The sequence below is a fragment of the Convolutriloba macropyga genome, chromosome 10 (assembly GCF_964194025.1).
Source record: "Convolutriloba macropyga chromosome 10, txConMacr16.3, whole genome shotgun sequence".
NCBI lineage: Eukaryota > Metazoa > Xenacoelomorpha > Acoela > Convolutidae > Convolutriloba > Convolutriloba macropyga.
Genome location: NC_134477.1, coordinates 14149688 through 14174349, shown reverse-complemented (window position 1 = coordinate 14174349; position 24662 = coordinate 14149688). Strand labels below are relative to the sequence as shown.

Sequence of the window (24662 nt, the reverse complement as noted above, 5' to 3'; positions counted from 1 at the left end):
ATATATATATATATATATATATATATATTATATATATATATATATATATATATATATATATATATATATATATATATATATATATATATATATATATCTGTGTGTGTTGCCTAGGCTCATTTCAAATTGTTGCCTGTGCTTATCTCATTAGCGCAGGTTACAACTGTCTTGCTGTTAATCACGAGATAAGTTGATCGTATTGAGTTTTCAAATCGTATTTTGACTCTGATGCTAATTACTCCTTAAAACAGAAAAAAAGTATCCTGTTTTGGCTGTTATTACGGTACTTGTTTTATTTTGATGTTTGTTTTGATTTAAACTCATCAATAGCAAGTCTAAACTTTCCCTATTGATGAATTAAATGTTTCATTCAGTGGTTTCAATTTTTGACAACTATTTTGTTCATACCGATTGTTAACAAATCAAATGTGAATTTTTGAAAGTCTCACAACCCTTCCTCATTTGGTAGACAATTAAAGTATAATGTAGATGAGCAGGGGGTTGAAATATTATGTACGATTACGCAATAGCGTAGATTTTATTGAGCTGAATCTGTACAACCTAATGTTGTAATATATTTAAAATTAATTTTTGTAACATCAGAACGAACTAGAGCTCTGTTTCCAATAAGAAAAATATCGGCTTTATGCTCCGGCTTTTCGAAATGATGAAATCCCTGTGTCTTTGAACAAAATTATAATTTGTAAAAAGAGTTTTTAAATTAGAAATAAAAACTTTCTCGATGTAAAAAAGTTTCTAAAAAAGTTCGGGTTGAGCTACTTCATTATATCAAATTAAATTCAATCAAAATTTGTTTTATTAGAATTTAGCAAGCAAAACTAGAAAAATGAACAAAGCACAAACGTTTTTGTTGCGATTCTTCAGGCATTTAGAAAGCTTATTGCACCAAAACTTTTAGTACGCGAATTTTAAATATGAACTGAAAAAAGAACTTAATCTGAAACTCATGTTCATTGTGGAATCCAGATTAATATTTGACGCATTTCAATTCTAAGTTTATTTGAGATTCTTGGAAAATCGTGCGACTCGGTTAACAACTTTCACTCAAAATCACTTTTACACTATGAAGTGGCGTTTTAGAAATCTGTCAGTTTGAAAACTCTCGATATAAATATTTAGAACCACCTATCAGAAAACGAAAATTGACGTGTTCATAACCTGACCTGGAGTGCAATTAGATTTCAGACACAACTCATGCTTTCATTCTTGAGTGATGAAGAACATGTAAGTGTGTGTTGCTATACTTTAAGACAATTTGGTGACTGTAACATTTTCTGACAGCAGTAACAGTTGTTAATTTTTGAAATGAAAACTGCTTATTTTTTGTCTGGGAATATTTTTTTTCAGGAACGAAATTCCAAAGTAAAAAAAAATCTAGGTACCTGTTGCAACGTCAGTTATTTTTACTCTTTTTAGGGAAGTCAACCTGGATGTAGTTTTTTGTGTTATTGGGTGTAGTTTTTTGTGAATTGATCTGATAAAGTAATTCGTTGTTTATCAATTATTCCCGCTTTTTTCCTGTTTACAACAAAGGATTGAAACCTGCTTTAAAAATTTTGTCTCAAGCTATAGGACTAATGTTTGTTTAGATTTCACTATTTGGATTGGAAAATTGTGAAAAAAAGTTTCTAACATTTAGTCAATCATTCCACGTTGGAGTTTATTAATTCATAACAAACGAAACTTATTTGTTGTTCACATATAGCTGGACGATTATTTATGGCTATAACGTTCTATTGAACTCTAGTAGCATAATGTTGATCTAAGATTACCTGATATATGGTCACAAAAATTTTCTGCGAAATCGTAATGTTCGGACAGATTTAAAATTTCTGATACGAATAGGTGGTGCAATGCTTTTGTTGTCAAAAAATGGCAAGTAGCCGTTTCAAGAATTGAATCCAAATACAATTCTTAACCAATGAGAGTCACTTCATTTTTTTTTAAATCAAAAAATTCGTTGCTTGAACCTTTTATTCGTTTAATCAAAATCTGTTGAAGCTTCGATTAAAAAACATGCATAAATGGTGTCTTGAGCAAGCACGATATGCATGGAGCAATAGAATCTACTTGTTGACAATTGTGGTTAAAACAATTCAAAAACTTTTTTAGGAAATCACTCCACATTTTTAAATGACATATAGATATATATATTTTCCTTTGAAACTGTTGTTGGTGCTTTTTTTTACCTCTGTAGATTTTTTAATGTATGTCATTCGGCTCTTTTCTTGTGTTTGTGGTTTTGAATAAAATTTAGTAAATCATTGATTGAAAAGTGTTGAAATATTTTATTCTTGTAACGCTTGGCGTTTTAACTTGCAAAGCTATTTATAACGCTCAACATTTTTTTTATTCAAATCTTCTAGTTTTGTACAATGTTGCCCTTGCGTTATAGGTGCCGTTTTTTACAAGAATGATATATAGGAATTTTGTTCATATAAATTTAAACCTTCCCATATCAACCAAATGAAGTTGGTTAGAAAATAGTTTTGAAAAATTAACAAAAATTAACAAAATTAGAAGACAGTCAACAGTTGATAGTTTTTGGTTTTTGTTATGTTTTTAGCGCACTTTTGGTGCTTACACGCGTCAGGTGCAACATGACGACATGATAGCGGAAGTGCCTCGAAATCTAAAACCACTCAGAAGGTTCTTCTACTGGGACTCAGACACTGGAAGGGTTCGTAGACAAAAAAGTTTACTTCTTTAACATTAGCTGGTTGCTATTCTTAAACAGTTTATAATCTGTTTAAGTATACATACTGTTTTAGAATGCTGACTGCTATTCTTAAACAGGATATAATCCATATATGTGAAGGAAAAAATGAGAATCCGTTAACCGGGATCAAAGTTCTTAGTAACCTTACTTAGATCATTTATGCTTTTATATTTAAAAAAAATAAAAAGATCTGGGGTTATCTGACAAAAATAATTATTATTGACATTACCTTAAACGGTAAACTCTTGAAGTTTGACATGAGAGGTGGTCAGAAGATTATTATATGTTTTGAGCATTAAAACTATTCTTCGGAGAGCTTTGACGCGACAGAAAAATTTCTCTAGCTTCAAAATGACGAAAATTTTTTAAGAAGTACAGTTTGCTAAAGAAATAGTTTGCATAAAAATTTCGAAAGCTTCTTTGGTGATAAAAAATATGCAGCTACAGGCAAACTGGCCCCATTTTCAAATTATTATTTTTTTTAAACATGTAAATTACTCAGATATAACCCTGAGGTTAGATATCTACATGCTTTGAAATGTTAAATAAATTTATCAGTGTTGTTATCAACATAATAATCTTCAAATTGTGGCTGTTCGTTCTCATAGGTAAAAATAGGATTGTTTAAATTAAACTGATTGCATCTAATTTTTAACAATAGGGTTGAAGCTGACTCGTTTTCTCTAAATCGGAGTTTAAAACCTAATAAAAAGAAGTTGTAGACAACCGACAAAAGAACAAATAAGGAAAATGCGCAGGACTTTTTTTGTCTTTTTCGACTTGATACTGGATAAACTGAAGACGATTATGGTGTTCACTCGATTATGTTGTAATGAGGCTACAAGTTCCATTGAACCCACAAATTCTTCTCTTCGAATCACTTGCGCTGTTGGATTTGTTTTTTTTTACGTAGCAAAATATACATTTGCTCTATCAAGATTACACGGGTTTGTCATTGTTGTCACAGACTGGCCTTAACAAGATTTCAATATGACAAAAATGAAAGAAATCCCGTTACTAATTGTGGATTAATACTGGAAATTGGAAACAAGATTGTATCGATAAGATGGTTTGCGCAAAAGATTGATTTCCGAATCGTTTTTTTAATTAGTTAACAAAAAGGGAGAGATGAACTTGACGTTGAATGATGATTGTGTCCCTGTTGGCGACAAAAGCGTCAAAGTGGACGTTTTACGTAAAAATGTGACGTAATGATCTCTCTTCTCTTGAAAGTTATCTCAGAGAAGTGTGGAACGATTCAGTTGGCAAATCATTTGGGCTAGACATATCATATGATTCACACATTTTTTTTACCGGTTGAGTGACATCGAGTTTCTATATGATATAATCGAGCAAGAAGTTATTGTTCCGGCCCATTTAGTGGGGTAGGAACTATATACTCAACTGGGTTTTTATTTTTTGTTCAGTCAGTTCACTCCTATCGAAATATAGTCACCGTAGAGGATTGTGAGTGGTGTCACTAAAAAGCTTCGCTGAGTCACGAGTTCTAAAGATTTGTGAACGTAGGCCAAGAATCCGTTGCCTCATATTTCGTTATTTTTGTTTCGTTTTCAATAATCTTTTGCTAAAATATAATAAAACTGTTAACAATAGTCTTAATCATTTTACGCTTAAAGAGAAGAGCGTTGGTGAATAGCTTGAAATCTTTGAAAAGTGCAAATATAGCGTTTTTTCCATAAAAAAGCCGTCACATATGCCCATTTGACCCCCTTTGTTCAGGTTGACCGTTGATGCAGACATAAAACTGCTGACACAAATCTTACTCAGATATGAGCTAAGCGTACCTCTGGTTTAATAAGAATATTTTGTGGAAACAAAATTGTTGTGGTCTTTCGCTAATTTTGACCTATAATTAAAAAAATGTTTTGTATATTTTGATAAGTTAAGGTTTTCGTTTGCCAAAAAATACAAAACCTTTTGAAATCACCGCGTTTTTTACAGCCACGCAGCGATGCAAGGCCAGTCTTGGTCTTATTGTTAACTTTAATTTGAGTCTGTCCTTTCTGAAAATTTGTTTGCATTTTTTATCCCAATTTTTTATGACTAAGTCTAATTAAAAAAATGTCTGATTCGGTTTCAAGCGATCTAACAAAAAATGATTTAATGCTTTGAGTTGATAAATAGGGGTGTTTTTTACATTTTGATTAGTATCCAATATTTAGTATTTTTTGATATGATATTTTTGGTGAAATTAGCTAATTAGCTAACATTTAGTACATTTTATCATAGAATAGCAACAGGAGCCAGATCAATTTTTGTTTAATTGAGGAATTTTATAATTGAAAGAATGTTTGGATTGTAATGAGGCGCTGTGAAATTTTTTTTAATTAGTTTGGCTTTCTTTCTCTTTTTATGTTAGTTACAGACAATAATAATTTCAATTGAAAGAATAACTTACGTCCAGTTATTGACCAGAAAAACTTACGTCGGAAAAAAACATAATGAAGATGCACATAATTTTTAGCGATAAGTTTATAGTTTTTGACTTCAACACCATGTGTTCCGTTTTAAAGAAAACTGTTTTCAAATTTTTTTTTCTGAAATTTTTCTTTTTCAATCCAATCTATGCAACTTTTTGCGTAATTTTAGCAAAGAGAGGTTGTTTTTTAAATGAAATACAATTGAGTGTTTTCCTATTGTTTTATTAATTAAATACTTGTTTTTTCTTGTAGATGCTACAACTTCTCTTTTGCTGTCTTGTCCGATCATCGCAAATTGCACGATTATTAAAAATTGCATATACCATCAATGGCAATCAAAAAGGCGAAATTAATTAATTTGAATATGTTTGGGGAACTTTCAATAGTTTTTCGTTCCGACCCCACTTGTGGGGAAAGGAACTATATACTCAAATGGGTTTATTTTGTTCAAACACTTTTGGCCGATCGATATATTCATCAAAGAGAAATGTGACTGGTATCATTAAAAAGCTCGTCCAGCGTAGAGTTGGGAATTTAAAAGATTTTTTTTTATTTTCGTTTTTTCCGAGGAGTTATCGAGGTTTAAAGTTTTGTGTGAACACAGGGAATTTGGCATGATTTTGTTCACTTTTAGCCTAATTTTCGTTAAAATTAAGATCTTTTCTTTGAAAATATCAATCCAAGATTACATTTCACGCTACTAAATGAAACATTTTGTCATTTCTAATAGACGAAAGACATCAAAAAGCTAGTTTTGGTCTCATGAGTATGATTACTATAAAAAACTGAAGTTCTTTTCTTGAGCTGTTTTTTTTAGAACACTTTTCCCATTTTTTTTTGTTCTTTAAGTCACTTATAGACTATTCACTTTCCATATCAAAACTCCATTAATTAGGAACCTCACTTTTAGTCCAATAAAGCACAATGAACAAAAATTTCGTTTTCGAGGAATCGCAGTTTTCTTTTGGCCTCTACTCTGACTTTTCGTAAATTTTAATGAAAGATTAATTTTGTTTGAAATTTTACTAAATTTTTGAATTCCTCTAGCAAAAAAGCGTTGACTAAAATTGCAATAGGCTCCTCAATGTGCACTAAGTGAACCCATCTAGTGCTTTGAGTGGACAGCTAGTGGCTTATAAGACGTTAAAATCTTAAACCTATGTTTCTGATCTATATGCAATTTCCAGTAACAACAGAGCTTTTTTTTCTTTTGCGACAAATTTTAATCTGGATGGCGATTTTGACTTCGAACTATTGATTTTATGACTTCGATGCCACAAACTTTCATATTTTTTAATATTTTGGATATTTTTCCTGATTATTTTGCTTCCATTTGAAATCTTATAACATTATCATAATACAGATAGTTTTCATTTACTTAAAAAAAACGTTCAATGGATCATAGAAAAAACTTTCAGAGAAAAGATTATGGTTTAAATGGCTTCGACAATTTCTTATCGCACTTTTCTCTTGAATTTTTGGTTTTTGCCTGTATTTGATGATGTTTTCATAACCAAAACCAATATTGTGATGTGTTATTGATGACTTATGAATGAGAAACATTGTAGTGTTCCCATCGAGGCATCCCTTTTTGTTAAAAAATGAAGAAAGAAAGTTTTTACTGAAAATTCAATTTTAATGGCTTCGACACTTATCTCGGTGTTTTTTTATACTTTGGTGTTTTTGACTAATTTTTATTCTTTTTGTAGTCGTAAAACAATGAGAGCTCTCATTTGCTTTGTTATTGAGGATTTAATGAGTGATGTTACTCAATGCAATCAGTGTATAGCGAATAGCCCTAAAGTTTATGATAAAATTCGTTTCCAAAATTTTATACAATTTTTTTTAGTTTTTGTTGTTCTTTTCGTCAACTTGTAACTTATTCTCAACATTGAGAAGTCCCATTCAATTCCATGTACTTAAAACTTAACGTGTCTAATGATATTTTTTCGTAAATGATGTATCGTTTTGGTGGACGATACGAGTTTTCGTAAAAGTTTTGTGGGTGGTCAAAATGTGTGTTTCCTTTTCTGATTTTTAGCATGATTGTGTGATAACAGATCCCAATGATTTTCAAATAAAGACTGAGTGAACTATTTAATCTCGCAAAATAATTTGAGTTGAGTTAGTATAAATAGTAATTTAAATAAGAGAAACAATCTTCAAATAAAGCTAATGATTTTCGCAATTTGTTTGTTTTCTTAGATGTTTTTCTAGAAATTGATTTCGCTTTTATGGCTTAGAATAAACAAATATATGTTCTATCGGTTTCGTAATAACTTTTCTGTAACTTGGTCAAGAATTCTTTTGTTAAAGGCTAAGGGTTTTTGAGACGTATGAAGTTATGAAACGTTGTTAAAAATGTTGAAAGATTTTTGAATTTTGCCTCAATATTTCTTTTTGTCGACTTGATACCTAGTCCCTTTAAATAACAATACCATCTGTTGTGTAGTTAGGAAAAAGTAAATTTGTTTAGCTGAGGTTTTATCTGATTGCTTTTTGACGTTTTTACAAAGTGCTTTTTGAATTTAGATATTAATTTTGCGGTGAATTTTTTTACTTTGCTGATTTTGTTGTTTTTTCTCGTAGTCCTTTTAATGGCAGAGGTCGTGAGCGCTTTAATGAGGCATGGCATTACGTAATTCAACTAGCAGTTTGGCTGTGTAAAATTTTTTTAACTCAAACATATAATTTTGATTATCTCTTCATTTGGTTAACAATTAAGTCAAAAAGGTAAATGAGCTCGGGTCGGAACATTATGTGCAAACGCACATTAACGAAACTCCTTTTTGAGTTTATGGGCTTCCACGCCGTTTCCCTGCAAAATTGAGATGTGTTTTTGTTTGCCTGTAGTTGTTCTTTTTGCGGTCGTATGACATAGTGGATAATGACAGATCTCTATGGTTTTACACTATAGTATGATTGAATCCATTGAATGATTTCCGTTTGTAGCAAATGCTTTCATGACTTTAAAATTGTTTTCAAAAAGTACAAACGTGTTTCTAACTTTGCCCTTTTTGTTTTCTGTCCACTTAAAAATTATTCTCAGAAAAGACTGATCCCATATCTTTTCTCATGAAATGCAAGTCGTTTAATTTAGTTTAATTTTTGTCTGATGCTATTTGACTTTTTCATTAAGTTTTTAAAGAGAAAAACAGATAGAGATTTTTGGTTGTTGGAAATGCTGGCTGTTTTTATTTGATTTTGTTGTTTGTGTTATCTCCTACTCTCTATAATGGCAGGCATCATCGGCTCTATAATGCGGTTTTGTTTCATTTCTATAGTAATTAGATCCTAAAACATTTTTAAATCAGATGCAGCAATTTTTGTCGAACAATAAGTTTTTTTGATAGTGTTCTATCTCTTCCTTATTTGGTGGAAAATTGGGTCAAAAGCGTGCTTGAGCAAGGTCGAAACATTATGTGCGAACACACTTTACCGAACCTCCTTGTTGAGAGCTACTATAAATATTTGAGTTTTTCGCAAAACTTTGGGTTAAAACCGTAAAATGAACCCAAATATCGAACTGAAATTTAGCGAAAACTTAATTGGTAATCAATTTGTTCAGGAAACTAAACTATCCAACACGATGGCCTCGGTCAGCCAGAAACTTGATGCGATTATAACATTGTCTACAGTTTTACATTAACATGTTGTTTGAGTGATTTATGTTGATGCTCTTTGATGCACTTAAGTTAAAAAATTTGGTCATCTATTTAATTTTCTTTACTTTGAAAATTTCTTTAAACTTCGCTGATACCATAAATATTTCAAAACTTTTTGCCAACACAAATTTTTGAAACAACTTTGTCTTGGAGAGATTCGTCATGCTGCAGTTTAAGTATCAAGGCTCTTAGAATTTGATCCAATTTATTGCCATATGTTAAAGCCTACTTTTTTCATTTTGAAATCCGGTTGTTTTGCCAGGACGTTCCTCCCGAAGATATGTTCCCGACAGATCAAAGTGTGATCAAACGATTGGACAAGAACCGAAGGACCATAGGAATAGCCCACGCTTCATCAACAGGTATCCTCTATCAAATAGATGCAAATCAATTATTCGCGCACAATCATAAAATATATCCCAATAAAAAGCGTGATGTTATTTTGGGATTCGGTTTATTAAGTATACCTCTCCCTTAAAACTACTAGATATGTCTCAGAAAACATCTTACAATATACAACATAATGTTCTATATTACTCATTGGAACTATTCGACAGAAAAAACAACCGCCTGATGTTTCTTCTGATCAACTCTACCAATTAGCTCTGTTACATAATTCTCCAATCGAAACAACAGTTGCAAAAAAAGAGCAGCCGAACTTGTTATTCCGAACACAAAAGCTGCTCCGCGACTATTTGCAATTTCTTCAGTATTTATCAAGTGTTGACAATTTCTTTCTCTAATAAGTTTTGCAACTGCTGTTATCGCATACGGGCCCATAAATAGCAAATGTATTACTGTACAGGCAGCATATACATCCTATATATTAAATGCATGACAGTTTATAAGGCACCGTATATAATGAAAGGCGAAAATGCATGTTTAAGAGGCCTCTGAAGAGCATGTTTAAGAGCTATCGAAGAGCATGTTTAAGAGCTGTTGAGCAGCATGGCTAAGAAGGCAGATTTTGAGAGGTCAATGACCAAAAAAATTGCTCTCGTACAAGGTCAATGTCCGAAAAAGCGCAGACTGCAAAAGAGTCATTGACCTAAATGCAAAAAGTCATTGACCTAAATGCAAAAAGAGTCAATTACCGATAATCCAGCTGCCAAAAGTTTTACGCGCCGCAAAAAAAACGGGGATGCAAGAAAAGTTATTCACCGAAAAATGTCAATTAGAAATAGATCCAAAAAGAGGTTTTTTGGCCTTTCAATGATTTCTTGTTATTCCGTTGACAATATGTTGGTTGTCAGCATATGAAGTTAGACTACTCTATTTAAATGCTCTCAAACAAAGTTTGTAGCAATTATATTAGTACTGTTGGTCTTTTTCATGCGATTTTTTCTTTACCGATCATTTTTGACACATTTGACTTTTTGTCCTTAAAAACGGGATAAACAGGTAGCGCCCACCGGGCGTTAAGTTTCTTTAGAGTCTTTAACTTCTCCTGAACACAAATTGTTGCGATGCTTTAATCGGAACTTTGTACGCAAAATGTATGTGAGCGATATGATTTTTTAAACAATCTTCATTTGTTTTCGGTTTTGCTTGATCTGTCTCTTTCTTTTTTCTGTTTTTTCTTTTTCTTTTCTCTTTCCTTTCTCTTTCTTTTCTATCTTTTGTTCTGTCTTTCTGCTTTTCTGTTGCTTTTCTCTCTTTCTCTTCTGACGTACTGTTCTGTCTTTTGTCTTTCTTCTTTGTCTGTTCTTTTCTGCCTTTCTTTTCTCTTTTCGTTTATTCCTTTTCTCTGTCCTTTCTGTATTTTTTTGATTTTCTCTTTCTGTTCGCTTCTCTTTCATTTGAATTCTTTGCTGTCTTTGTTCTATTTCGTTTCTTCTCTCCTTTCTCGCCTTTTCTCTTTCTGATCTGTATTTCTTTCCTGTTTTTCTTTTCTCTGTCTTTTTTCCGGTCTTGTTTTGCCTTTCTTTTCTCATTTTTTAAAAATTTTGTTCCTGTTTCGTTTCTGTTTTTAGTTTGCCCCGCTCTCTCCTTTTCTCTCTTGCTTTTCTCTCTTTCCTTTCTGTATTTCTTTCCTGTCTTTCTTCTCTTTCGTTTGTGTTTTTCTTTTCTGTTCTTTTCTTCTGCCTTTCTTTTTGCTCGTTCCTTTTTCTCTTTTGTTACTGTCTTTATTTTCTTGTTTTTTCTCTTTTCAATAGACGCACAGCGAAAGCTATGGCTATTTTTAGCCTTCTCTCGGTTTTTATTTGGTTGCCAGGATTTTTGTTACGACCATAGGACGTCGCAACCTCTTCAAATCTGCTTTTTGTTCATTCGTTCATATAATTTCCGCTGAAGTGCGTGCGTGGCGTCATTTTTCGTTCTTAGTGGAGCGAGTTTTTTTGTTCATTCGCTGTGATTAATTGTTTGGTCACACTTGACTTATCCCACTCTCAAAAATGACCTCTTTTTGAATTAATTCTTTATTACCTGAAGTCAAAGTGATAAGGTCAAATGGGTGTGTGTCACTCTAAATGAAGGTTATTTGAGATCAGCTTAGAGGCAGCAAAAACTTATCAAGATTTTTAATCAAAATATAATATATCAGCCTTGAATTAAAAAACGCGATATTGTGTTGGTCTGTTCTTTTAACTGTTTTTTTAGACTGCAGATCTACGAAGCTATTGCGGCTATTTTCTGGCAATCTGCCAGCTATGTTTGTTTTTCTCTGTGTTGCTTTTCTCTCTGTTCTGTATTTATTTTCTCTCTTGCTTTTCCTTTTTTCTCTTGCTCTTCTCTTTCCTTTCATATCCTTTCCGTCTTTTGTCTCTTTCTTCCCGTTTTTCTTTTCTGCTTTTCTTTTCTCTTTTATTTCTTTCAATTTTGCTGGTCGTCTGTTCTGTCTTTTCTGTTTCGATTACTTTGTACTTTACATGTCTTTTCTATTCCTTTTCTCTTGTTTTTTTTCTGCCGTTCTTTTTCTCAATCTTTTTTCTTTCGTTCACCTCTCATTTCTCTTTAGTTTTCGTTCTTTGCTGTTTCCATTCTGTTTTTCTTTTCTCTCCTGCTTTGCTCTTTTTTTCTGCTTTTATTTTTTTGTTTCCCCTTTCTGTTCTTTTCTTCTGCCTCTTTTTTCTCATCCTTTGTCTCTTTCTCTTTTGTTCTTCTCTTCTCTTTTGCTCATTAGTCTCTTTTTTTTCTGTTTTTCTGCCTTTTTACTCTTTATGTTTTCTCTTACTTTTTCCTCTTTTTATTTTCTGCCTTTCGTTTTGCTCTTCTGCTTTTCTGGTTGCTCAGTCTTTTTCTGCCATTCATTTTTCTCATCCTTTTTCTCTCTTTTGTTTCTCCTTAGCTTCTCTCTTTGTTTCTTGATTGCTTTTCCGTCCCTTTTGTCTTCCTTTTCTCTTTCTTTTCTGTCTTTTGTTTCTGTCTTTCTTCTCTCTAATTTCTTTCTGTTTGTCTTTTCTGCCTCTTTTTGTTTCTTTCGTCTTTTTCTATTCTGTATCTCTCCTTCTCTTCTATTCTTTTTAGTCTGCCTTGCTTTTCTTTGTCTTCTGTTTTTTGCCTTTTTTGCCTTTTTGTATTTTGTTTTTGTCTTTCCCCTATTGCTTTTCTCTTTTCTTGGTTTTTCCTGCCTTTCTTTGTTCGCATTCGTTTTCTCTCCGTCCTGCCTCTGTCGTTTCTCTATATTTTCTCGTTCTTTCCTTTTTCCTTTGTGTTTTCTTTCTCGCTTTTCTCTGTCTTTTCTGTCTGTCGTTTCTCTCTTGCTTTTCTGTCTCTCTTTTCTCTTGCTTTTCTTTTTCTTTTCTCCCTTGCCTTTCACTTTCCTTTTCCCCAATTATGTCTCCTTCTTATACCTCTTTCTCTTGTTCTTTTTTTCTTTCTTTCCTCATTTTTTTTCTCTTCTGTCTTTCCTTTCTAGATTTTTTCAATCTATATCTTTTATCTCTTGTTTTTCTCTTTTCTCTCCTACTTTTGTCTCTTACTTTTCTCTTGCTTTTCTTTTTTGCTTTTCTCTCTTTTGTCTCTTTTCTGTCTTTCTTTTCTCTCTTTCGCTTCTCTTTCTTTTCTCTCTTCCTTTTCTGTCCATCTTTTTTTCTCTACTGTTTCTCTGTTTCTCTTACTTTGCTCTGTATTTTCTGTCTTTCCTTTGTCTCTTGCTTTTCTCTTACCTCTTTCTCTTGTTCTTTGGTCTGCCTTCCTTTCCTCATTTGTTTTCCTTTTCTCTTTTTCTCTTCTCTTTCCTTTCTGCCTTTTTTACTTCTATCTTTCATCTCTTGTTTTTCTCTTTTCTCTCCTACTTTTGTCTCTTCCTTTTCTCTTGCTTTTCTTTTTTGCTTTTCTCTTTTGTCTCTTTTCTGTCTTTCTTTTCTCTCTTTCGCTTCTCTTTCTTTTCTCTCTTCCTTTTCTGTCCATCTTTTTTTCTCTACTGTTTCTCTGTTTCTCTGGCTTTGCTCTGTATTTTCTGTCTTTCTTTTGTCTCTTGCTTTTCTCTTGCCTCTTTCTCTTGTTCTTTTGTCTGCCTTCCTTTCCTAATTTGTTTTCCTTTTCTCTTTTTCTCTTCTCTTTCCTTTCTGCCTTTTTTACTTCTATCTTTCATCTCTTGTTTTTCTCTTTTTTTTTTCCTCCTGCTTTTCTCTTACTTGTCTCTTGCTTTTCTCTTTTCTTTTTTTCTCTCTTTTTTCTCTTTCTTTTCTGTCCTTCATTTCTCTCTTTCTTTTCTCTCCTTTTTCTGCCCATCATCTTTTTTTACTGTTTCTCTTTTTTCTCTGGCTTTTCTTTTTTCCGTTTGTTTTTCTTTTCTCTCTTTCATTTGTCGTTTATGTCTTTTCTCTCTATTTTGTCTTTTTTCTGTCTTTTTTGTCTCCTTTTTGGTCTTGCTTTTCTCTCTTTCTTTTCAGTCTTTTTTTCTCTTTTTTTTCTGTCTCTCTTTTGTCTTCTGTCTCTTTTCTCTTTTTCGTTTATTTCTTTTCACATTCCTTTCTGCGTTTCCTCTTTTTTTGTCTGTTTTCTCCTTCCATATCTCTTTTTACGCTTCTCAAACATGCAGACTAACGTATTAAGTGCGTTACGCTACTCCACCATGTAGAAGTTCGCTATCTGTACTAGTCTTAGCGCTTCTTAAATATGCAAATTATCAAAGCCTAAAAATTGAACATAAAATTGCTGGTACTTTTGGGGTAATATACTAAATCAAACACATCGGTAACGTAACGTAATACCTATGACTGTTGAACGAGTGGCATATAATCCAGCCCGACGTGGTACGAGAAAAAATTGACTTTTAAAACTTCTATTCTTTTAAATTATCTTGTTTTGCTTTTGCGGGCCTGCTAGTTTAAACAAACTGCGTGACTTTTGAAACAAACATTTTCTCTCATAATTCAAAAAGTTAACACGTAACAAAGCATTCACAAATATCAAGATTAACTCAAAAAGAAGCTGAAAAGATTTGAAATCTTTTTTGAATCAGAAAATGGATACATTCTTTCCTCACCCATCATAGTACAAAAAGTTCTTGGATAAGTTTCCAAAAAGAGCTTGCTCTTTGAATTTTGCATGACAATCAATGCAAGAATACTCAGGAAAGAGTAGTTCCATTTCCGCAAAACAAACGCATTTTTGGTTACCTTTTGAAATCAAATTTGCTCAACTCAACCATTCATCTTAAAATAGTGTTTACTTCATCCCTTTTTAATGGTTCAAACAGAATTACTGCAAAAAGAGATAAGAATCAAATTTGTTACTCAATTTAAGTCTATTCCCAATTTCAGAAGAAGTTAAAAAGTAAGAGCTTTTCTTCATTTCAGAAAGATATCCTTTTTACTGCGAGAATTAGGTGGAGTTTAAATGAGCAAAAAGCAAAAATCTGTTAGGTAATTGTTGCTGACCATCATATGCATAAACTGAGGCGAAACCTAAATCATTTCAGTTCTTCGGCTCAAACTGAAGAAAAATTTAACACTTCAAGAATTTTTAGATTTCACTCTTTCCGTGTGAAATGTCGTGTTCGATATGTTTTTCATGTTGAATCTCATTTAGCTGAGACAGAAAACGTGACGAACTAACTGCTTTTATGAATGTAGAAGAAAAGCATCAAAATTTTTAACCTTTATGGTGTCAAAACTTTTTCAGAAAAGTTGTCAATGATTCCCTTAGCCTAAAAATACTATTAAACTGCTGTATTACAATCAGATTTTAAAATTTTCAAAACCACTTATACTGCTGGTCCGTACATTAGATACTAAAACGGCGGGGTTAATCGCGGGACCACATGTATAAGCTGAGAGTTCAACCCCTAGTTCTACTCTTGGTATATAGTTAAGTATTAAAGATAGTTAAATTCAAATATGAATTAATAAGTTATGTTAAACAGCCTCAAATATGAACCCAGCGTTAAGGGATAGAATAGTTAAAGTTATTCAGATTGAGATAGCACTAGTTAGCACAGGTTGAAGTATTCTAAGTTAACTTGTAACTTAGATAGAATTTAAGAGATGTTAATTTATAACTTAGAGAAGTTAAGCTGAACTTACCTGATTTCCAAAGTTAATATTTTCTGACTTAGAGAATTTTTAGTTAAGAACTTGTCACAAAATATTCTAAGTTAAAATCTATCTCGAGTAAGCTGAGATTTAGGCAAGGGAGCAATGCGGGAGTATGATCTAAATCAGAAGTTATCGGGGACCAAAATATGCTGGTGGTTGAGCGTGCAAGCTCCTTGTATACTTGCGGACACGTGGTTCTCTAGTATCCTATTGGATAGAGATAGCAGTGTCGACAGAGTTACCAAGGTTAAGTTGGTGTTTTCAAAGTGGCGTGACAATATCACGCCATAGTATTCTCAGTTTGAGTTAGTGATCTTAAAATAGTAGTTTATTTAAAACTACTTAGTAATTTGTTCACACGTTAAAGTGGACTTTGTCCAATTCAGGTTTGTGCTTCACGCATAATAACGTAAATTCTCAAAATAGCACTAAGATTATCAAATAGTGTTACTGAGTGTAGCACACTTCAGTACACACTATCTTAATTTCAGCTTTCAACTATTTTAAGATTTTTTTGGAAAACGGTTGTGGTATTCAGGCTTCAGAGACGTAAATAATTTCCACGTAAGTATTTCTCAGAGACAAAAAAATCCGGGCTGCAAAAATACTCCAATATTTTCAGCGTATCACAACTATAGATTTCTTTACAGCAATACTATAGATTTTTTTTCAACACAAACTCATTTATTTTTTCAAGTTCAGTCTGCGATACCAGGCTAATGTTAAAAAAATCGAGTGAATATAGTCAATTAATTTTGTCGGTTCTTTTTCACGACCCATGTTTTAAGATGGCTCGTGAGATATTTACTTTAAGTCACCCCTTTCACTCGATATACTATCTAAGAATCAGATAAGAATCAGAAATGTCATTATTTTCGGAAATGTCCCTTTCGATAATACTTATGAGGTACCGAGACAATTAGCAGTTTTCCATTGACTTATAGCACTGTTCACATCAACATTTTAACCTTTAAATTTTGTCTCAACTAAATACTAACAAAGTCGAAAAATGATGTTTTAGGCTATTTATAAACTCAAAATAGTTTTAAGTTCCATATGGTATATTATGGATGAAAAAGGTATATAGGCATAAAAAAAGTTTAAATATTAATGATTAAAAAACCAGCGTCCTAACAAATTTCGCCTTATTCCATATTTTACTTTGTCTAGGTAATCAAAGTGCATCTGAAGTGATAATGTACAATAATCAGCCCTTGCGGTACTCCCTGGAAATGGAGACTTGTGCTGATGGAGATCAAACAACAGTTGGAGGATGTCACAGATTAGTCAGATCTGCAGACTTGCAAGAGGTCAATAATACCTTTTTCAAAACATGATCTGATTTTTGGTCCGTATTTGAAGAAATCAGTTTTGTTGTAAAATCTTGAGTCTTTTGTGTTAATCATTATAAGGCCACCACAGAAGGTTCCAAGACTTTTGACGGGTTTTTTCAATCTTTCTGTATGCCGCTCTTAAGCGTGAAATTATCACATGCCGGGGTGGGGAAGGGAATGGCCTTTACTCATCATAGGTGTTTTGCACACTAAAAAAAATTAAAATAATTTTACATCAGAAAGCTCATTTTATCTCAACTATAAAGGCAAATCTGAATTTCCTCAGTTCGTCTAAACTTTCATTATACGAGCATCTACCGGGGTCAATGTTTAGAAAAAATTCTCTCAAATTTGAAGCTGGTTTCCACTGTTGAACTTAGATTTGGCATTGTAAAATTAGATTGTAAAATTGTGAAATTGGACTTGTAATTATTTTTTGCACCATCAAAACATGATAATGTCAAAAATTGTTTGTCTGACGGCTTAACCAAATCTTAATCTGAGCATAAAAGTTATTAAGTTCAGCGTCAATCTCTAAATTTTCTTCCGGACCTGGGGAGATTAAAGCATTTATAGTGCTCGAACGTTTAAGTTTGCAAACAGGATATTGGCAATTTTATTACACATATCGCAAAACAAACAGGAAAAATGGATCGGTTTTAGAATTTCCTGGCCAAAATTTTCCAGGTTGTAAAGTCCAGCGTTTTGGAACAGTCATTGGGAATGATTACATATAAAATTTTTACCAAAATGGGAACAAAGCGCGCATTCTTTTTGTCTATCGGGAACAAAACCGTTCCACCTATGTTACTATAAGTTCTTTTGTTCGAACCTAGCGCCGTAATCGGTCATTATGAGTTATAAATTATCGTCTGAAACGGGGAAAAAACCACACTCAAAGCGGTGTGATTGTTTTGTTATGACGTTGCGATGTGACTTTATTATGGGAAATTATTCCTTTTAGGGACTAAAGTGACTGCATATACTTCAAAGATAATAACACAAATTTCTGCTTTGATTAATTGAATGCGTTCGGATTAATAAATTTTAAACCGTATTTTTGTACATAATATTACTTCTTCATCTTGTCCTGTCCACTTTTGTATGACTAACACATTACCATTTAACTTGCGGCGGAGTATTTCAGCTTCAAATCAAGTCATTTCAACTTTATACTTTAGAAACAGCTGTTCTTCTAATATTTTTTAGATTTCTGGCCATTTTGGCTATCATTATGATTCTCAAAACTTAGTGAAACTTCTTTCAACTCAAGTGTCTTTGTAATTAAAAGGATTTTTAAAAAACTAATGAATTTTGTGAAAAAAATTAAACGGCATTTGTCTACTTGGCATTAAAAATTTTCGGCAACATCGAATTATTATAGGAACAAAAATGAGCTCTAGTTACTGCACGTGGACAAAACCGGACCCTGTGATGTTTTACAACTTGAGGAGTAAAACATTTGCTCGTTTTAAGGATTACAAACAGCAGACACACCGGGATGGAAGAACCAGTGCAAGTAGGGCCAATTGGCTGCCCTCCAGAAGACCCAAAACTAATCTGGACTTCGTGTTAGTTCTCACCTTTTCAAATAATCTCGATCAATACTTTCGCAACTATTTGGGTCTCATTGGTTTCCTTCCTTCAATTTTCTCCAGGTTGATTTTTGGAGTAAGACGTTTGATTATTCAGTGAGAGAAATTAAATAAACAATAGTGTCATCCGAAGTCATTAAGTTACTCTGCAATTCTTTTGGAGCTTCTCTACCCATCCTCCCTTGACTAGTTGATCTAGCCTCCCTAAACATAAATACAACAAATCTCTCGCACGAAGCCAGCCCCTCGCATTTTGCTTTTGTTTCGTTTGAAAGTAATTCATCTGTGGTTAGTCAGTTGAATTCAGTATATATGAAGTAGTAGTTTCTATAGTGAGTTACAACTAACATCATAAGTCCGGAAAGTAATTCTTGTCATTTGGCAGGAATCTGAACTTTGCCACGGAACGGCAGCTAATATCACAGCCACAGTTTGCAGCCAGACATAAAGCGGCCAGTGTCACCAATAAAGTGTCCCCTCCAAAGCCACTCAACTCACCTGTGGATCACTCTGCAATCGCCAGTGAGAGGCTCTTTTCAGCCAGAAACCAACAAGTCCTCGACCTAATGAAGGGTGAGTTTGGATACCCCGGGATGTACACACTGGGTTGTTTCATATATGTCATAAAAAGTCAGTCACACGTGATTCGTAATAAACATACAATGTGTGTCATATATGGTTCTATGGAATCTTGTCAAACACTTCCAAAATTTATAAGAAAATTGAGACGAACATAAAAGTTGTCAAAGCCCCTGTGTCTTTAAGCCCTGAGACCAAAAAATTTTCAAAGTAATTCTCTTAGACCTCATTACCAGATGCACAGCTTCCAAAGCAAAAAATTTTCATGCAACCACTGTAGAATAATGAAGTTCGAAAACGAAAATTACAATGCGTGAGCAACAACACTACGACGCAGTTAACGGCGTCGCCAGAATCGATGACCTGAACGTCAAGAAGCCGTTCTTTATATATAAGTAAGTTACTCCCAACATTTTTTAATGCTAGCTCAATGTTATAAATGACTAGTTATAAGAGGTAATGATCTCATATTCGAATTATGATTAAGTTTCAAAATTTTTGCACTACTTTGAATAGTGCAAAATGAACAAGGAAATGCAAGTGATGAGCTCGAGTTTTGAAAAAGACTTGATAAATCCAGGTGTGGAAATAGAGGAAAATTGGTCTTACTTACTTAGTCTATGACACCAAATTCTTCGTATACAAACTAGAAAATTAGTCGAGCCAAATTCTTTTCATAAATACCTCAAATAATCAGCTGAACAGTTTTTCAGATGAGAAGTTTAAACGAGATCATGTCAAACTACTTCGGAAGAGCTCAGCACCCCCTAAGCAACAAACTGGGGGTTGGAACCCACTTACACTTGCAGAGATTGTAGACTCGATTGACTTGACCTCGTCAAAGGGTGCAAAGTTATCATCCGCAGCTAAAAAACCTGCCTCTGCCTTGTTGTGATAACTTCTAACAGTCTAACAGCCTTTTATAACTGAATCAGATTTATTTTCTATTGAATTAAATTGATCATACAATAATATTTTTTGTCAAATTTGGCTGTTTTGAAGGTTCATAAGGGTGGATTTTAACTAAAAGCTAATATTGATCCAGAATCCTCGTTCCGTGATGATTTTATGACAGTAAATTGTTCAGACATCAGCTGCAGTAATATTCTGACCTTCAACTAGGAAGGATATAAAACCGTCGGTATAGTCAGCTTCAAGGGTGAGATACTGTTGGTGTATTTTGTGTTTGAGAATAAATGTAAAAAAACTCTTTTTTTTTCATACCGTAGTGTTCTGCCGTAGTTTAACCCCTCAACTGTAAGTTATAGGGTCGATTTATTGGTAGAAGTACAATTTTTATAGTTGACTCAATTTTATTGGGTCAACTACCCATAACCTTACCATTACCCTATGCATAACCCTATCAGGTTTGGGTGTTCGCCAATATCAAGACCAGTAAAAAGCATCATACTTTGGTTCTGTTCTGTCCTCTGAAGACATTGTTTCAGAAATAAACTATAAAAATCCAAAAACTGCGAAGTTTTTTAGTTACTTTATTCCAGTAGAGCACAAATGGACATCCCAAATTTTTCGCTAAAAAACGATCCAACAAGCTCTTGATAATGATAAATTTCAAGGTCTCAAAGCGAATCTAGCTTCTGAAAGAAAATCGGCCCGAATTCTCTCATTGTCTGTTCGACAGGCTGGAGCATGGTTGTCTGCTCCCCCCAAATCCAGCTCCTGGGCTCCATATGGTACCAAATGAAATTAGAGTTAGTGCAAAATGCAGATTGGGTGTGCCTGTTTACGACACCGGAAGGAAGTGGCCGTTCTATGAAGAACGAGTTCTTGACATATATGGTGATCATGCCATTGTGTGTCATGGTTGAGGAGAAGCAAATGCTAAACATGACCGGATTCGAAAAAAATGTGTCTGCTTGCTCATCTGCGAATCTCTCACCAGTAGTGGAAAAAATAACCTCATTCCAGAAAGCCCACCACGCCCTGGAGACAGGTTTGTCCCGACATGGAAAGCGGGGAAATTTGCTGCATTTTGATGTAACTGTTACCTCGTTTCTTCAATCCAACTCTCTTATTAATGCGGCTACAATGGATAAGCGCTTGATGCGGCAGATGAACAAAAATATTTCCTCCACGTCGATAACTGTGCAAAAATGGGAATCACATTTGTTCCTCTTGCACTCGAAGTCCTAGGCGGAGTATCGGCAATTTTCACTCAAACAACTTTCACTTTCATAAACACTAAAGCATTCAGCTGTTTAAAGTGACAATCGTTCTTCCCAAGAGCAGGGGGTGTCTGTAGCTTTCTGTAAACTCGTACAATCGTTTTCAGTCAACGCTATTTTGGGATCAGCAGCAAGGTTATCAGCAAGAGCTCCCTAATTGACTATTTTGTGTTTTAGATACTTGCCCAATCAGAAGGAAGATTGCTCGATCCACTGTTGTAATATTGATAACTTTTTGTTGCCTAAACAGGGGGGAGATTTCTTGGTCCATTGCAACCATATCGACAATTTTTAAATAAATTTTTTCACCCAATTAGCAGGGAGTGAAAACTGAAGACTGAAGTTTAAACACAACAGAGAAAAATCAAAAACAGAAAATAGATATATCCATCGTGAATTAACAATTCGAAGTGGAGTCCATCGTATGTAATGTCAAGATACAACATCAAAGGGCAGTCTCCGAAATCATTAAATTCTTTCAAAAATCTAAGTGCTCCCTGCCGAATTATTTGTAGTTTTTATCTGCTAAGGGACCAAATTTCTGATAAGCAAGCTGATCTTTGCAATAAAAATATAACCTACAAACAAAATTGGTGATTAAAAAAATGCGCAGCAAAGAGAACGAAGTCTTTGAACTCTTGACAAGAAATAACGGGGCCCAAAACGCAATTATGGCTAATCGTCCGGCTTATTGCAAAATTTTTCCATAAAACAATTAATATTGAAAATAGGCAACGTCGAAAATAATTTCATACGCTTCAGATTTACAATTCCGACCATTTATAAGTTTAATGCGATCCTCACTTGCGCTTCTAAATCTCCAAAGCAAAATCATAGCTTGTGAAAAGAGGATAGTGCAATTTCTTTTCCTGGAAAAGCAACAATCTCGAAGAAAAAACACTGACAAAAACTTGTCGACTTGAATTTAACATGTCTAACCGCACTTTTGGGAGCTTTTCTACATTCTTCCTGAATAAAAAAATGTTAATGGAAATCTGCATTTATCGACAATAAAGCAAATCTTTAGGCCCATCTTGTAATCAAAAAGCGCCAAACGAAGCAGAATATAAATCCGCCCAGCGTAGAAAAGAGAAAGAAAAAATCGATTTTTTTTCTCACAGAGTTTTCTAGGATTAAATTTTTGTGAACATTTTCCGCAAGTTGTACGGAATTTTTGCTAATTTCGCCAAAAAATTTGTTACAATTGGTGTTGATGGCGTTTTTGGGTTTACTTCTATTAAAAAAGAATATTGTTGAATTGTTTGATCCACTTTTTGCAGAAATTTTTGCTAAATTTTACAAATTTCAGGATTTTTTCATCAAAAATGGCACAGGCCTCTATATTACCCTTTGGTTAAATTTTCCAGATCAAGACTCCTAAAAACTGCCGACGGTCGTTTTTTAGCCATAAGGATAGCCAGTGTCACTTGTGAATCCTTTGAGACTGTTTATGAATTTAAAATATGTCGTTCTTTTTGTTGATTTAACTCTATGATTATGAAAAATTTATCATTTTTTGATAATTTGATATTTTTGGTCAATTATCCGAATCCATAAAATTCGGAACAATAACGTAATAACACCAGACAAACAGCAATAAAATTGCTAGTTTTGGCCTAATGGGAGTTTCTTAAGTTCCAAAAAAAAACTATTCGGATTGTAATCAGTTGATTTTAAATTAAGTGTGGTTTTTTAGTAAAAAAAATTGGGTCCTTTTTCCTTGAAACATACATATTTTTACGATAAACTTTGGATTTTTGATCTTTAAAATTTTTCTGTTTTGCCAAATTGTATTTTATGGCCGACAAACAGAGGCCGCATTGTGTTTCTAATGAATTTAACTTTTTCATTTATGGCGGTCTTACGTCTTAGTTAATAGTTTTTCTAAACCGATACTACGAGTTTTCTCAAAAAACTTTTGATTTTTCTTGTCAAAAACTCTTGTCATTTTAATGACAGGTCATATAATTTATTAATTTTATTTAAAAAGAGCAATTTTTCAGTGTAAAGATAATGGCATTAACTGCTTCGACGCCGTCCTCAATCAGAAATTAATGAAAATTTTTCAAAAGATGTTTGTCGTTGTTTGTCGTTCTTCTCTAATTGTTTGACAAATTTTGCGTATTTATGGGTCTTAGTGGCCTCTAATGGACAAACAAAATACCACTTTTACTGCTTTCAGTAGATAATTTATATTTTTATGACTTTCAAAAGATTTAAAAAACTGTATAGTTTTCAGTTTTTTAAATTCGCATTTTTTTTGTCTATCTGTTACTTTGTCGCAATAAATACAGGTTATATATCAAATTATTGGTGTTGAAGAAAGGCAAAACTCATTTCAATTGACATATAAACTATTCATGTCTTTGGAATCAAATGTTTTTTTTAAAAAAACAGCTGTTTTGTGTAATTTGCTTTTTGCTCTTCTTTTTTGTCAACATGTTACCTAGTCTCATTAACAACTGTTTGCGTTTTATTGTTGAAGAAAGGCATAAATGAAGATTTCTGAGGTTTTAAGTGTATTGCTTTTTGTTTAAACAGAAATGAGGTTTTCCGAAAAAGTTTGTTTAACTTTAATGACATATTGTGAAAAATGATAGATCTCATTGGCATTTTAGAATTAAACGATTTTCTTTATGTATTTCATTTGCTAGTTTATGTTTTTGCTAGCTTCATGTCTTTGAAATTATTGTTTTCTAAAAACTCAAAGGTATTTTTTATTTTTAGTTTTTTTAATACTTGTTACCTAGTCTCATTTTTCAAAGGTCACATATCACATTATTGGTGTTCAAAGAAAGCGCAGTTGATCATATCTCATTTTTACGGATATAAATACGGTTTTAACGGTTTCGACTACATTTTCATACAGAAAATATTAAGTCTGTTTTCCATCTGATTTTTTTGCTTTTTGATGTAGATGTACGGCGGCGTACTCTGGATAATAAAGACAGGTCTCAAAGTACTCATTTAGCGGTATGAAGAAAAAGTAACTTCTTCAAAGATTTCATTTGATATCTATTGGTTTTCATTATTTAGAATTAATTGTTTTCAAGAGAAGATAAAGATTTTTTAGCTGTGTCATCTTTGTTCTTTTTTGTATCATTGTCATCATCATTATCATCAAAATCTATGCAAATGTCTTTTTCCCAGTGCAAACAATTGTGCTTAATTTAAGTTTTATTCACACTAATTTGATTTTGTTATTTTGTAGTTATTTTTAAAAAAAAAGATCAGCCGTTGAGTACATTGCTGAGCCTGCTTGCTTAAAAAGAATGCTTTCCCTATAGCTTGAAAGCTTGAAATACTATTTGCTTTACATTTTTGTCTTTGACGCAATTCAGAACCGTAGACTGGTTGTTTGAAACACAATCAAGATTTCTGCAACGTTTTCTAAAATATGACCTCGTGTCACTTTTTTGTGTCTGCAAATTAAATCAAAATTACAACACAGACATTTTTATTAAATGCAAACTTTTTTATGTAAATGTGGGAAAAACCACGATAGACTCTACTTTTATGCAGCTTTCTTTTCCAAACCACGTAATCTTTTAGCAGCGCATTCTTTTGTAAAATTTTGCAAACTTGTAAATTATTCTGACTATAACTCTAAGGTTAAAAATCCACGTTTCAAAAGTTA

General features: G+C 33.0%; 1 protein-coding gene across 3 annotated transcripts in view; it reads left to right on the top strand.

The window, feature by feature from the left end:
- LOC142348677 (uncharacterized) overlaps positions 1 to 19825 on the top strand; it is a 70854-nt gene extending 51029 nt beyond the window's left edge. For all 3 annotated transcript variants that reach the window (XM_075400119.1, XM_075400117.1, XM_075400118.1), the window contains exons 5-10: positions 2588 to 2701; positions 9109 to 9208; positions 16502 to 16641; positions 18142 to 18236; positions 18646 to 18833; positions 19553 to 19825. In XM_075400119.1, coding sequence (XP_075256234.1) covers positions 2588 to 2701; positions 9109 to 9208; positions 16502 to 16641; positions 18142 to 18236; positions 18646 to 18833; positions 19553 to 19734 — 819 coding nt within the window. In that variant the 3' untranslated portion in view covers positions 19735 to 19825. The remainder of the gene's footprint in view (positions 1 to 2587; positions 2702 to 9108; positions 9209 to 16501; positions 16642 to 18141; positions 18237 to 18645; positions 18834 to 19552) is intronic.
- The last annotated feature ends 4837 nt before the right edge of the window (positions 19826 to 24662 follow it).